The sequence below is a fragment of the Populus nigra genome, chromosome 11 (assembly GCF_951802175.1).
Source record: "Populus nigra chromosome 11, ddPopNigr1.1, whole genome shotgun sequence".
Classification (NCBI taxonomy): Eukaryota; Viridiplantae; Streptophyta; class Magnoliopsida; order Malpighiales; family Salicaceae; genus Populus; species Populus nigra.
Genome location: NC_084862.1, coordinates 7,402,914 through 7,418,746, shown reverse-complemented (window position 1 = coordinate 7,418,746; position 15,833 = coordinate 7,402,914). Strand labels below are relative to the sequence as shown.

The 15,833-nt window shown below is 34.2% G+C and overlaps 1 protein-coding gene across 1 annotated transcript; it reads right to left on the bottom strand.

The window, feature by feature from the left end:
- Nucleotides 1-884: 884 nt before the first annotated feature.
- Nucleotides 885-2,864, bottom strand: LOC133668698 (probable serine/threonine-protein kinase PBL25). Its single transcript, XM_062088648.1, has 4 exons — nt 2,703-2,864; nt 2,408-2,594; nt 1,731-2,122; nt 885-1,616 (listed from the first exon to the last, which is right to left on the bottom strand). Exons 1-4 carry the CDS (start codon nt 2,862-2,864, stop codon nt 885-887), a joined length of 1,473 nt encoding a protein of 490 aa, XP_061944632.1.
- Nucleotides 2,865-15,833: the final 12,969 nt, after the last annotated feature.

Sequence of the window (15,833 nt, the reverse complement as noted above, 5' to 3'; positions counted from 1 at the left end):
CAGAGTCCATAATCGAAGTTACGAGTTTGACGAGTTAAGCCGCAAAGTCAAGATCTATCTAATATATTGTCGCCTCAATATTTTAAAAAAATATCATCTTGAAATTATTTTAAAGTCAAACTACTTCTTTTTTTTTTACCAATTGTCTAGGTTATCTTTGAACTTGTCAAGTTGATTAAGTCATGTTAAGATACTTTCACACGATTTAATTTGAAACTTGGACCAGGCAAGGAGTTGAGTTGAAAATTTTTAAAATTAACTCATTAGATCAAATTTAATAACAATATCAAAAACATTTACGCATCCTAAGCATTTTTTTAGGTTCAAAAAAACTTTGATCCAATTCACACAGTAATGAGGCCAAGAAACTAGTTGTAAACTAAAAAGATTTTGATTTTTTGCTATTGCCATATTATTTATCATCTCACGTTTCCAATTTATATTTGATGTAACCGTTTATAGACAACTCTTTTACTCTATGTCGTTGGAATGTTTTCCAGTTCCGCTTGGGTTTATTATTTTTCTTTACTGTATTGTGGGTGTAATTGGGTTTTATTCTAATGAAATCATCCCTGGTAGGTATAAACTTGAAAACGTCCATTAAAAATAAGCATACACAAGAGTAGAGAAGAGAACCTTTCTGCGGGTGTTGTTTTCTCAACTAAGAAATGAAATACCAAATTAATTTAATGTGCAGAATGATGGAAAACGACGAGATTGAGATCTTCACGATGAACAAGGACTTCCTTCACCTGATGCGTTGCTGTCGGCGTCTACTTCCTTCCTGTGAGTCCTTCTGAACATAAGAAGAAACACTCCCATGAAGTGATACCTTGCTGATGTGATCCGCTACTATTGTGACTTCACAGATCCAACTTCATCCTCTAATCCTGGCCGCTGCTGAAGCTTAAAGAAGCGTTTCTGTCTGGTGACTTGCTGCTGCTGCTTTTGCCGCTGGTAGAAACAGTGCTTCCTTCCAGTCTTGATCCCGTGCTGCTTTTGTGGCTCAAAGAATTTTTCGATTTTTTGCTGCTCTTGCGGTGGAAAGAGGCATTACAATGCGAACTCCTGCTGCTAGCGCCATTTGAGGAAACAGTTCCATATTGTGATCCTCTACCATTCGATGTGAACTCCTCCAATCTCCTGCTGTTTTTACGAGCGGAAGAAACACTGTCATCCATTGATTTCATGCTGCTGCTTGTGGTGAAGTTTCTGCTCCCGGTAACAGTCTGTTGATCTCTACAGTCACTGTCCCCATCCTCATTATCTGAACTTTCATCATCATGGTGATCTGAAGTATCTCCATCATGTTCCTTTTCTCTGTCCTCGTTATCTGAACTCTCTTCGCTCTGACTGCCATCACTAGCCTTATCATCGTCATCTGAACCATCTTTCTCCTCTAAAGGAGGGATCAATTGAGGCATATCAGTAGCTGTTGACAGAAAACTTAATGCTGTTACAACGTCGCTCATCAAAGGACGGGCTGATGACTCATCTTGCAGACACATTGCTGCTATTGCAACGACTTGATTCAGGTCTTTTTCGGGAAATTGCTTGTTAAGAAGTGGATCGGCCATATCTGGATACTTTTTTGGGTCCTTGAATTTCGGTTGTGCCTGCTTGATGACAAGCATATAACGATTAGTAAATTATTACAAGCTGCTGAAGCTGATTTATACAAATACATCGAATGCATTAACGAAGAATGATTAAGAAGTTAGATTACTAACCCAAGAAACTAGATTTTGCTCGTCGATGGGTTTTGTAGTGTCTATGGCTCTTCTTCCGGTAATGAGCTCCAGCAAAATAACTCCGAAACCGTATACGTCTGATTTTTGTGTGAGATGACCTGCTCTAGCATATTCTGGAGCACAGTAACCATAAGTTCCCATCACTCTTGATGAAGGATGCATCTTGTCCCCAGAAGGCCCAAGCTTGGCGAGTCCGAAATCAGAGAGCTTGGGGGTGAAATCTTCATCCAGAAAAATGTTGGAGGGCTTTAAATCGCGAAATATAACAGCGGGATCGGCTTTTTCATGCAGGTATTCTAGTCCTTTAGCGGTACCAAAAGTTACTTTCATTCTGGCAAACCAGTTCAATGGCTTTCGTTCTGCTGCTATATCTGCAAATTCGTTAAATTTTGTAGTCATTAACACCTATTCTCGTGCACAAAGAAATCTGAACATAAACTTAACTCTTTCTTTTCATTCAAAAATAAAGCATGGGGAGAATCGAGATCAACACGGATTATATTTTTGAAAACTTGTGAGGTGCACACAGCATGCGTGCGACTTCTTAGAATCTTGATAGTTTGTGAGAGAACAACTACAGATTATAAGAATATACGTGCACATATTTATGTTTGAATGCAGAGAGGAGACCAAGAGAAAAAAAAGAAGAGAAATACCAAGGAGATTATCCTCCAGAGAGCCTCCTGACATTAATTCATGCACCAAAAGCCTCTGGTCTCCATCAGCACAGTATCCAATGAGGTTGACCAGGTTTGGGTGGTGTAAACGACTAAGCGTCAAGACCTCACCGAGAAACTCGTTTCTTTGCAGTCCATTCCTGTCAAGTTGCTTCACAGCCACCACCTATGTTTGCAATAGTAGTAGTAGTAGCAGATACAACAGAAAATTAATGTAAGCTAGATTTTGTTATGCAGTTTATATAAAACACTGGAAGTTGAAATCCTCAATGACCTGCCCGGTTGATGCCAGTGTCCCTCTGTAGACTCTTCCAAATCCACCTTCACCCAACAGGCATTCTTGACGGAAGTTCCTGGTTGCAGTGGCAAGCTCACGGAAGGTGAAGGATTGGGTGTCAATATCTCCTATTTCGACATTATCTCTATCTTCTTCCATCTTGTTTCCATCTCCGGGTTTTTGTTTCTTGATCTCTACAGCAAACAACATGAGAATTAAGATCAACTCCTGCACGCGAACTAACCTTGGAAATTAATCAAGTGTTAGTTTCTTTCAAGTGGAAGTCATTAATTTGAGGCAATTACAGTCCAAACTAAAACCATAAGAATGACTCATAAATTCAAGAACGTATCGAAATTCGTTAAAAGATAATGAGGGTTCCATTTCCCTTCCTCCATCTTATGTAAAAAAAAAATAATTTAAGTTGTAACTCAACTAATTAAATTTTGAATTTATTCTTTAATAATTATGAGTTCGAGTTCTTTTAAAGCCATTGAAAATTTAAATAATTGTCAATTTCAACACCTATAAAATTAGTCAAACCCGAATATCCATATTATTAATAATAATAATAAAAAGATTTCAAGTTTTAGGGTTTAAACTTATTCTTTGGCCCCTTTTAAAAAATCTTCCATAGTTTGTACCTCTCTTAAATATGCATTTCTTACGCAATTCAAATGGATGAATTTTCCTGTAGTTAGGTGCAAATCCCTGGTGGTTCTAGTCTAATGAAGCTGATTTTTAAGTCCCTCCTAAAACCAAATCAAGATTAAAAAACATAAAAATAAAGGCAGTAGGAACAACATGTATAGGAAATTAAAGCTATGATTACTTTAATCTTTATCGTTAGGACATTAATATCAATCTGTATTCTTCTCCCTTGGTACGTACGTATCCGTATATCTAATTTCCACATATGTTGTTGGGTGAGATAAATACCTTGTACTTCTGGAAAATAGATAAACATATAAGGTACGTGAAAGAAAAGAACAAAGCGCAGAATTTAATGATATTTGATTTAAGATTTCAAGACCAATATTTGACCTTGTTTTCGATAATTGAGGGACATATTAATTACCAGACAACATTGGCGACCCATTCTCTCTTTTGCTTTTCTGAGATTGGAAGCACGAGAAGCAATTCATCTCTTGATCGTTAAAAGCCTCTGATCAGGGAAATGAGGGCAGCACGGATTCTTGGACAAAATGCAACTTGCCAGGCCTTACAAGCCTCTGCGTCAAAAACCATAAAAGCTTGGGAGGGAGCAGAGAGATTGGTGAAGGAGGAGGACAGGGTCCTTCAAGGAAATTGAAGGACCCCACGGGTGGGAAGGAATCAGGCAATGAGAAGGGAAAAAACGTTATTGAAGGGAGCTAGTTTTTTGGGCAACGAACATGATGAACTCTTTCATTGGAGCTCTCCAAGAAAAAGGTGGAGAATTTATTGGAACATCTTTGACAAGTGTGCTTCGAGAGGAGACCAGGAATTGCGGAGTTTATATTGTTGTCTTCCCATGCTACTGGAGAGGGTATCCAACCATTTTGTGATGCTAACGAACTGGTCTGCTTGGTCTGCCCTCCTGTCTTATATCACGAGCTAAATCCTACTTGTTATCAACTTTCAGACCAAATATATACATCAAGAAAAACATTATCATTAAGGACAAAAAGGAAAAGAAAACTTCGTATGATATGAATGACTAGGTATGATACAAGGTTTTAGGTGTCCAGTTAAGTAGATTATGTATGGTATTTTTAAAATAAATAAATAATATTCTTCTCATTATATTATCATATAAGTTATTTGAATATAGATTAATGAAGAGGAAAAAAAAAGCAAAACCCATCTGTTAGATCATAGGAGGATCCATTATTAACACCTCCAAGTTAGAAGACTTGCCAAGACGCATCTCAAGATCAATCTTTTAGCCTTTAATGCATTAGCCCAAGATCAAATCTATAGTTCTCGTCACCAATCATGGGACCGAACGTGCATGTGTTAAATGAAGGCTTGCCTTCTGGTCATGTGTTCTTTAGAGATTTTGTTCTTATAATCATCATCAATAATATGGAGTCCATATATAAATCCCAAAATTCAAACAACTTTTATAGAGGCATGTTGTCACTTTAAACATATATCTCTAACTAGTCTAAAATTATATGTAGCATGCATATTGACCATCATATCTTTTACATGGACACAATTGCATTGATTAAAGTTGTATAAATATCATTAAACCCCAAGACAAACCATATACAATCATCATTTTTAAGTTTGTAAACACGCACACACACAACATAATTTTTTAAATTTTTTTTCTTTATCATGGTGATAACTTAAGCATTAAAAGGTTCTTTAATCCTAATAAAATAAAAAATTAATAGGTATCTATGATATTAAGTCCATCATTCTCAACCTTTTAAAGTTTCTATCAACTTTAAAATGGATTTTATTAGTGTAGATTGTTTTGTGAACCTCATCATTTATGATATTCAAACTTCATATTCATATAAAGCTTAAAAAATACATAATTTTAAGAAACTTAATAGTCCAATGATATCCATTGCTCCTAGTTTTGATGAACTAAACTGTTAATTGGCTACTAATTATTGTCTTAAGTTTATGTTGTTATAATTTTAATTATCATTGACATTATCCCAAGGATTGTGATGTCTTGAAGTTGTGCAAATATTAAAATCATAGTGATAGATCTTTTGCTTTAAGGTTAGCTTTAGCTTGTTTATTGTTACTCACATATTTTTAAATTATAACTTGACTCTTGAAAACAAATTAATATACTCAATAAACATATCAAAATAACTAAATAACTATGCCATATACAAAGACTAGGACCTTTGATAAATAAAAAAGTTATTCATACTTGATACAAATTTCAAATCATTCGGTAAACCAAATAATCATACTAGACATAAAACCTAAGAGCTCTAGTACAAATGACCTTATCTTCTATCTAAGTGGCCGGCCATGTACTTTCATATGAGCTAAAAATTATCTTTGTCTTATGTATAAAGTGTGTATGAAATGTATCTACCTTGTTATTATTTTAAAATTTGAATTTAAAACATTCATACCATTTTTTTTACCATTTGAAACAAACAAGATAGGCTCTCTTACACTTCTAGTCATCATTTAGCCTCAATATAACATATTTATTACATCATTTAGTACAAATTATATAGTATAAAAAACCTTGTGCTCTTCTCTTTTGAACGTCTAGTTTAAAATTCAATTATAAAAAGACTATTATTTTACCTTTACAACTTCATGCAATCTTAATCCAATCATTGATATGATTTTAAAAATTATATTTTTACTACTTTAAGCAAACACTTTTATTATTTTTTCTTACATATTGATTAATGCACCCTTCACATAATTTAAAAATAGTTAGATTAAATCCTTACTAAAAATTTGATTTTTTTAGTGTTGATTTCATTCCTTATGAGTAAAAGATATTGTGAAAGTGTAAATGATACTCTAACTACTTGGGTATTTGGTAATGTGCTTTTGATTAAGTTATAATGATTAGGTTTCGGTCTTAGGATCTTGAAAATAAATTGTATTGGCTTTAATCTGGAACCTATGAAAAGAATCATGTGAGAGGTTTCATTTTTAATATGGAAAAAAGATGGTTATTATAAAAAAAGGTGAGTATTCACCTTTAAAACAGACAAATTAACTAATGATAGAAATTCAAGCTTACCGCTTGAAAAGTGGAGTAGACAGTTAATGTCAAACTATAGTAAGATCTTCGAGTATTTTCTCTTTTTCTACTATTATTGCTTGTTATCTATGATTATATTTGTACGGTCGGTTAAAAACTAAGCTTATTTATACTTTGATATTGTAATTAAATGAGAAAAAGGCTAAGTTTACTTAAATTTAAAAAAAACATAATTCAATTCTGTGGATATATAAGTCAAAGAGGGATGGATCATAATATGTAACTTTACATCAAAATGAGAGAACTCTTCAATGAAACCAAGAAGAAAAAAAATACTATCAACAAACAATAATAAAAAAAGTTGAAATATTTGTTATGGAATCATCACAATGAAACTTATAAACATATCATCCAAAAATAAATTGTATCATGATTTTGTACAACCTAAGAATTGAATAAGACATATATAAAATAAGGGCCGGAAAGATATGGGAGGGATATAAATGAAAATGAAAATTCATTGGCTTTATACATAGTCATATGAAATGTAATATTTCTAATGTTTATCTATTAAAAACAATAAAATCATAATATTATCAATTTGAATACTAATAAAATATCAATAAATAAAAATTTTGATAAGCAAAACTAATTATTTGCTACTAATTAATTTAAGGTACAAAGTATCATTGTATATGAAAGGGAATTTTTCTTAGGCTTATGCTATAACCTTTTCTTCTCTCCTCCTCTCTAGTCTATTTTTATAAGTATTACGAGATATTAACAAATATAAATAATGAAAAATATTTAAAAAATTATCTTCTTTAACATTGGTAAAATCATCCTTTAAAAAAACAAAAGATTTTTGCAGGTTTTCATGTTTGGCTATTAATATCAAATGTCATATAAGAGAAAGTAGTAAAAAAAGGAGAAAATTATAATAGAAAGTCGAGTCATTAGAGGAGTAAGATCCTCCATTTTATTACTAGTATATATAGAAAACTATTAAGAAGAAAATATATATATATACCACATAAATTTTATGGTAGAGAGCTTTTCTGCTATTTTTTCTTACGTGAAAAATAAACACTCTCTCTAAATCTCCAAAAGTAAACACTTTTGGCACATCAAAAGCTCTAGGGATTTGTAATGCTTGTTAATTAGGTGCTCCGGTAGCCACTCAATGAATGAGTTTGGTTTGATTCTTGCTTTGTGCAAATGAACAGGAGCTTGTAATTCAAGTAAGAAGATTTTGATCAAATCATACCTGGTATATCTTCTTAGAAAACCTTTTATTTAATTTTTATTTTATACCAACAGTGGTAGCGAAGCAGGTTGATACTTGTTTTCACTTCGATGTGTGTTTATTGCATGATTATTGTTGAGTAATACATGATGATTAATAGATCTATATTTGTTCGATCTTGAGGTTTGCACACTAAAAAAAGGGTTTTACATATTATTTTTATGGTCATTAAAACCCAATTTGTATTACAATCACACCTGCTGGATTCCATTGGTGGTTGTACCGACTAGGAATTGAACTTTTTTTCCCCGTTATAATAGTCTTTTATTAAAACTATTATTTCAACTCAAGGCATTAAAATATATATAAAAAAGGGCCATAATTAATTAAGAACTTGATGTTCATGGGATGTAGTGCTCTCTTATATATATATATATATATATATATAAAGGCACTTAATGTCCATGCCCCCACCCAATTTACATGATGAATATTAATTAACATGTCTGCATGTTCAATGAATCCATTCAATTTTTGTTATGCTAAATCCAAAGTCTAAAGGAGCAGGTAATTGTCTAGGAGGTAGATCTTTCCAACATTGCATCGACGAGGTAGTGTCCTATAAGCAACAATTTTAATATAGATACTTTTTTTTTGTATGGGCTATAGTTGTAGCATATAAAATAATGTGTTAATTGAAAAAAAAATAAAAATTGATATGCTACACCATAGTAGATCTCATTCTAATTTCATAAATTATTGTTCTCTTTGATTTGAGTTGGTAAATTTATTATGCTTGCTTTATATTTTATCTGCTAAATTAGCACAAATTACATCACTATATGATGAAAGACCTTATCCGCTCCCTTAAAAGATGATGTGATCTTTTTCGCATTCTAATTAACTAATTTGTGTTGTTTACAAAAGGAATGGAGAACCTAACATTGCACAATTTTGGCATTCATTAGATTGTTTAAATGATTTTTTTTTAATTATTATCTTGATGTTCCAAAATAATTTATAGACATAATATCAGTGCAACATGATTATTTATAAATTATTTCTCTACTGTAGAGATATTGTTGTAAGAAATTATTGTTGTAATTTTACCATTTTACTTTTTATTTTAGTAAGGATGTAAAAGGATGTGTTTTTACACTGATATTATTTTTGCATATAACGCCAAAATGCCAATAGAGCCCAACAAGGGATTCAAAATGAATGAATGTGATGAATGGAATATTATAGATAAAGGGAATAATCCCTACATTTTAATCTTGGTCAATAAGATATAATATTATGACTTACATATTAGGAGAGGATTACTAGCTTCTATTGTAATTTTTTTATTTTAATATGTAAGAAAAAAATTATTATCTAATTAGATTGAAAATAAAATGAAAGATACGTAAATTTTGCAATGAATATAAAAATAACCTTCAACAATTTGATAATTGAATTGACCAAGGATGAGAAACTTGATGGAAATAACTATGACATTTAGCATAGAGAAATTTAGTAACTCTTAAATGAGATAGAGGTATTAAAGACCTTGACCAGTAACATGACCCAACCTAAAAAAGGAACAACTATCAAACATTGGTGCTACCAACAAGCCTATAAGGCTTAGGTTGGTAAGGATAGAACTGCATGCTGTTAAGATTTATACAAGATGACCTAATTAAAGAATTTAAGATTCATTGGACTGCTAAGGAAATGTAAGACCAACTTAAGATGAAATTTGGTATCATGACACCAACTAGCTTATGAGCCTTAACCTTTAAGTTTAATCAATATATGATGGACCTAATGCACTCTATGGTGGAACACCTTAGAGTGATGTCCTTTATGATTAGAGAGTTGCGAGTAACTGGTAATAATATCACTAACGAACAACAAGTTCAGATTGTCATTAGATCTTCACTTGAATCCTCTTAGGGCCACATGAAGATGGTGCTAACACATAATGAAGGTATTAAGACTTACAATCATATTGGTTAACATCTTGAACTTGAATTTGAGTGCAGATAGGTAAATTGTACTACAATTTTAACAGTTAAAGTTAGACGGTGTAGAGCATTCAAGCCTAAACACTGTTGTAACCCATTTTCGGGTCCCCACACAAAAATAAAAATAAATATATAAATATATAGCCAGAAGAAATTAGAAAAATAATAGGAGGTTGGAGCACTCAGAAAAGGATAAAAAAAATTGATTAAGGAGGTTCAAAAATGCAAGGATCGAAATTTTTTACAGTATATATTTGAATGATGAGAGCTTTGTGGGAAAAGAAAATTTAATTTGAAGAGAAAAGTCCAAAATTGGATGTTTATGGACTTAATTGGATTTTATTGAAGGTTTAATTGAATTTATAGAGGGTTTGATTGCAAGAAAATTGATTTTTAAGTCAATTTGAGCTTTAATTGGAAGAAATTAAAGTTCTGGGGTCAAATTATAATTTTTAAGAGTTGATTTGGTCAAATCAGGGGCTTAATTGCATAAATATTGAAGTTTAATGGCCAATTAGGGACTTAATTGAGGAAATCCGAAGCCAAGGACCAAATTGAAAAAGACGCGTAAATATAGGGGCTGTAATTAACACAATCAGGGGCCAAATTGAAGAAATTAAAAGTTTATTGATCAATTGAGGGTCAAATTGCATAAATCAGAGGCCAAGGATCAAAGTGGAAAACGCGGCCAACTATAGGGGCGGATACCGAAATTTGCAGGGATGCAATTGAATTAATTCTTAAAATCGAAATTACATTGTGAGGACTTAAAAGAAAAAAGGATAAATTAAGGACTAATTTGAAAAAAAGATGCTGGTGCCACCTTTAAATGAAACGGCACGTTTTGTATAAAACGGCGCCGTTTCATGTTAAAAAAAAAAGTGCAGAACAGTGTCGTTTTGAACGACATTGTTCCCCTTTCTCCTTCCCCTGGACGTGCAGCAGGGGAAGGCAATTTTTTCTTCTTTCCTCGTTGAACCCGACACGCCACATGCCTGCCAAAGCCGCCCCCCCATGCGCTCTCATGATGAAAGGTCGAGGGAGCCGCGCCTTGCCAGCCGCACCCACTGGCCAACTGACCGGCGCTGCCCCGCTCCCTATGCAGCCATAATGAGGCCCCGCTCCCTTTGCCCCCTATAAATGGAGACTGAACGCCAGCATGCAGGAGAGAAGGAAAGGAGAAGGAGGGAGGAGGTAGAGAAATAACAAAGGACGAAGAGAGAAAACAGGGAACAGAGAGAAGAGAAAGAAGGGAACAAAAAGGAAAGGGACCGAAAAAGAAAGAAAACGGGGGGGGGGGGGAACCATAAACATGGGAGAGACTGTGAGATATGATAAAAAAGAGGGATTGTGAGGGTTAGGGGAGAAGAAACAGAAGAGAGGAGAGAACAAACCGAAGAGAGGAAAAAACGAACCGAAAGGGAGAGGACAGAGAGAATAGAAAGAGAGGAACCGAAACATAGGGAGAGGAAGGAAAAGCTTGAAACGGGGTAGGAAATTAAAAAACAAACCAAGAGGATAAAGGGAAAGGGAAACCACTGAAGAACGAAAGAAGAGGAAAGGAAACAGAGGAGAAGGGAGGAGCAGTAACCTCTCTCTCCGCCGCTTGAAACAGTAGCACCGCTGCTGGGAGTCGCCGTCCGTGAGCCACGACACAGCCACCGGTCTCCACCACAGCACCGCCAGCGAAGCAGTCCGACCAGCAAGGCACCGCCTCCTCCGCGCCAAGTAAACTCTTCTCCCCCCTGCATTTCTTTCGTTACCTGCGTTTCCTCCTGCATGCAGAACATTCGGTCTGCATGCAGGAGGATGGGAGGGGGAAAATAATTCCCCCCCCTCCGTTGGATTTTTTACGCTAGGCCAGGCTGGTGTTGGCCCAGCACTAATTGGGTTTCCTTCGCTGGGCCAGGTTGGTTCTGGCCCAGCTCTGATGTGTTTGTGGGCCAGACTGATTCTGGCCCATCCCTAATTTTTGGGCTGAATCTGGCCCAGACTAAAAGGAGAGATTTGTTGGGCCGAGATCGGCCCAACCCTTTTGGTGCTGAGTCCGGCCCAGTTAGTTGGGCCGGCCCAGCCCATCCCACTTAATATTATATATTACAATGTTTTTATATTATTTATATATATAGATATATAAAAAAAAATAAATTTTTTTTTGAAAAATCCTTAAAAAAATCGTTGATTTTCCTGCATATTTTTATCAAAATTGTTTAATATTGGTTTGTATTTTTATACCGTAAAGATACAAATCCGGTATTAAAATACTTGATTTTCGTCAAGACATCAAAAATATATATAAAAAAAAAGGATGTTTTTTTTTGTTTCAATGCATACGGCCTAGTCTCTCCAAAATTTTTTTAAAAAATCATCACATCATATTTTCATATAACAAAAGAAATCTTAAAAAAATATATGTATTAGCATGCACTTTGGCTTTAACAACAAGTTTGTTAGAACCACGAGAACTAGGCCAATATTTCAAAAATTCTAAAAAAATCTTTTTGTCTTCCTTTAGTAGTGAGAATTATGAATTTATACGTAAAACGTATTCCTGATATTAAAAATATAGTTTTTATATAGATGTTAGAATGGTTAGGTTTTCACTCGATAAGATAAGGACCTCTTTATTGAGGAGGACTTTTCTATAACCATAGACAGACCAACAACTAGAAATACGATAACACCTTAGCTTTTTATCAGATAATCAAACAATGCAGCTTACCATAGGTAAGGCGTATTTGGGGTGCTAATACCTTCCCTTTACGCAATCAGTCTCCGTACCCGATCTTTGATACCAGTTAGGGTTCCTAGTGACCAAAATACTAGGTGGCGACTCCCATTCCATTTTTCACTGATAAAAGACAAGAATTTCTTGTCTCCTCATATTTGCCAGATAGATATATATATTTTACCTTTGAAGTGGAATATTCGCCGCGACGCCGCACCACGTGCGACAAACACAAAGGACAACAAAAAGGAGCTCTACAAAATGATGCTGCAAATATGGCAACAAGAGTTGGCAGAGTAGCCAAATGTCATAGAGGTAAGAGTAGAAAGAAGAACATGACCAAGATTAAATTTTATAACTATAAAAACATGGATCACTTTGCTTGGGATTGCTTTCAGCTGAAAAAGGTAGAACCCTATTTTGACCCTCTTATTGGTATATATGCTCACACATTTTGTTACTCATATTATCTATGGTTAGTTCATAGACATGAGCAACAAAATATATAGCTAAAGATTGAGTTAGATACATAGATTATATGTGTCTACCAGCAGGCAACCATTATGTTATTACACTACACCATTAAACAGTTTTACCGACGGATTAGGTCCGTTAGTGTGAGGCACAAGAACTGTCGGTAATATTTTTACCGACGGTATCACAGACGGCAAAATGTGCTAAAAAAAAATTCCCCGCGAGAATTTTACCAACGGAATAAGTCCGTCTGTTTTTCCAACGGTATTTACTGACGAACTATCTGTCGGTGATTGTGGCATAGGCGGTAAATATTTCAGAACTCCCTGTCAAATACCGACGGAATATATCCGTCGATAATATTAATGGAAAATACCGACGAAATATATTTGCCGGCGATTGTGGCATGGGTGGTAATGTTTTTGCAACTCTCGGTAAAATACCAACCACATGTTTCCGTTTGGAAATCCGTCGGTATTTATTTAAAATACTAAAAAAAATTATTTATTATCAGGAAAAAAACTTAATAACCAAATAAATTTGTATTAAACATTAAAAATGTAAAAATAATGTTAAATAATATTCATCCAAATATTCATTACAAATTTAATGTTTTAAAAAACAAAAATAAACTAAAATAGAGGCGGAGCTGAAGGAGGAGGAGGAGGCGGAGGAGGCTGGTTGTTGTCAGGATCGTACGACTAAAAAGGAGCACATGGATCATCACCCATCTTTGATCTAATCTTCATAACCATTCGATGGAGCTGATCATAATCCGTCGAGAGGAGTTGATATTGTTATTTCAAGGCTATGAACTCCTCTGACTGAGTGCTCGATACTGATGGAGAGCTCCCAACGATTGAGACACTACGGGCCGACCGCAAGTTTTCGGCCGTAGTGTTGGAGAGCCCATAGACCCGATTTTTATCGGGTCCACTAGACGATCCGACCTCCATCCACAAATCCAGATCAAAATCTGGATGGGTAGAAGGATTATCCCCATATCTCTCTCTCAATCGGCTATTATAGGTCTCTTGAATTTTTTTTAAAAATCATCATATTCAATTCAAGAAAACAATAACTTACAAAATAAAATGATTGAACGAACATACCACAAAGTGCTGAGCACAGTTGTCCAGGTACTGTTGCACCCCTTTTTGGCGGTCTTGACTCCGCACATGCGTCTCTACAAATAGCTCTATTGGACTCGGCTCACGTCCAAGAGACGTAGCCTGTAAGAAAAAAAAGGTTGCAAGTTAAATATATTTATAAGCAATAACAAATTAATTAATGATATATTTCATTTAAAGCGCAGTGAGAACCGCTCAGACGTCACGTGCTCAATATATGCCACCCATATATCTCCCGATATGAATGGCGGTTTGAATTCTCGCCAAACTGCCACCTCATTCCATCCTTCAAGACCGTTGTCCCTCGCATATCTTTTCGCCTTTTTTTGGGTGTCATACCAAAAATCATGCAACCTACTTCCATAGTAACTAATTAGAATTTAGAACATAAAATTAAAAATTAAAAATAAATATTATTTTTGATGTTACCTAGTTGCCATATGATTCTCCTATACCCTCCTAACAACATTGTTGTTCACGCTATCCCAATCAAATTTATTCTGTGTATATAAATAATTTATTTAAAATAAAAATATTACAAGATATAAAATTATAAAAATTATTTATTAAAAATAAATTGGAAATTAAAAATTAACACCTAGCTGAAATCGCCGAAACCAGACATCGATATTAGGTCTTCGCTTAGGATGTCTGGAGACCTGACTCCATTGAAACAATAGAATCTCCATCGACGATTTAAACGCCGATGTTATTGTCCTGACAGCCTCAATGTTTGTGAACATGAAATTAAATAAAATTAATAAAAAAATTAATTAGTTGTTCATAAATTATGTTATAAGTATATATAAAAAAAACTAAAACCTAAACAAACTTACATTGAGAGGTCATCCTTCCATTGTGCCAGGTACTTGTGGGTGAATTGACCCCGCTGTGAAGGTACACCGCCTCTGTGCTGTGAAACCGCGCTAGAAGAGGCAGCATCACAAGTTGGCGTAGATGCCTCGCCGTGATCAGCACCTAAGTTGATGTCTTCCTCGCTGCTAGAAGAACTAGCTGCAGCCGTCTGCTGACGATGTGTAATAGATTTCATTTGACGCATCTACACAAATGTATACAAATTATTACATAATTAACTTTGATTATTTTAAAAAATTTCAGCAGCACCTCCCCTATACTAGAGACTACCCACAGTTTTCAAACATGTAATCTTTACAATTACCACAATCCAATTGACTCCAGCAACATCATATACAACTTAACATCTATAGAAATTCAATCATTTAAAAAAATTCGGCAGCACCTCCCCTATACAGGAGACTATCCACAATTTCCTAACCTGCAATCTTTACAATAATCACAATCCAATTGACTCCAACAACATCATATATACAACTTAACATCTATAAAAATTTATTTATTTAAAAAAATTCGACAGCACCTCCCATATATTAGAGACTACCCACAATTTCCTAACCTGCAATCTTTACAATAATCACAATCCAATTGACTCCAACAACATCATATATACAACTTAACATCTATAAAAATTTATTTATTTAAAAAAATTCGACAGCACCTCCCATATATTAGAGACTACCCACAATTTCTTAACCTGCAATCTTTACAATAATCACAATCCAATTGACTCCAACAACATCATATATACAACTTAACATCTATATAAATTTATTTATTTAAAAAAATTCGATAGCACCTCCCATATATTAGAGACTACCCACAGTTTCCATACCTATAAATATTTATAATTACACAAATATTGCAAAATCAACTCTATACAACCTAACATCTATAGAAATTCAACATCTATATATTTTCAACTAACATCAATACAAATTTATAAATAACAATTAAAATTAATCAAAATAATAAACAAC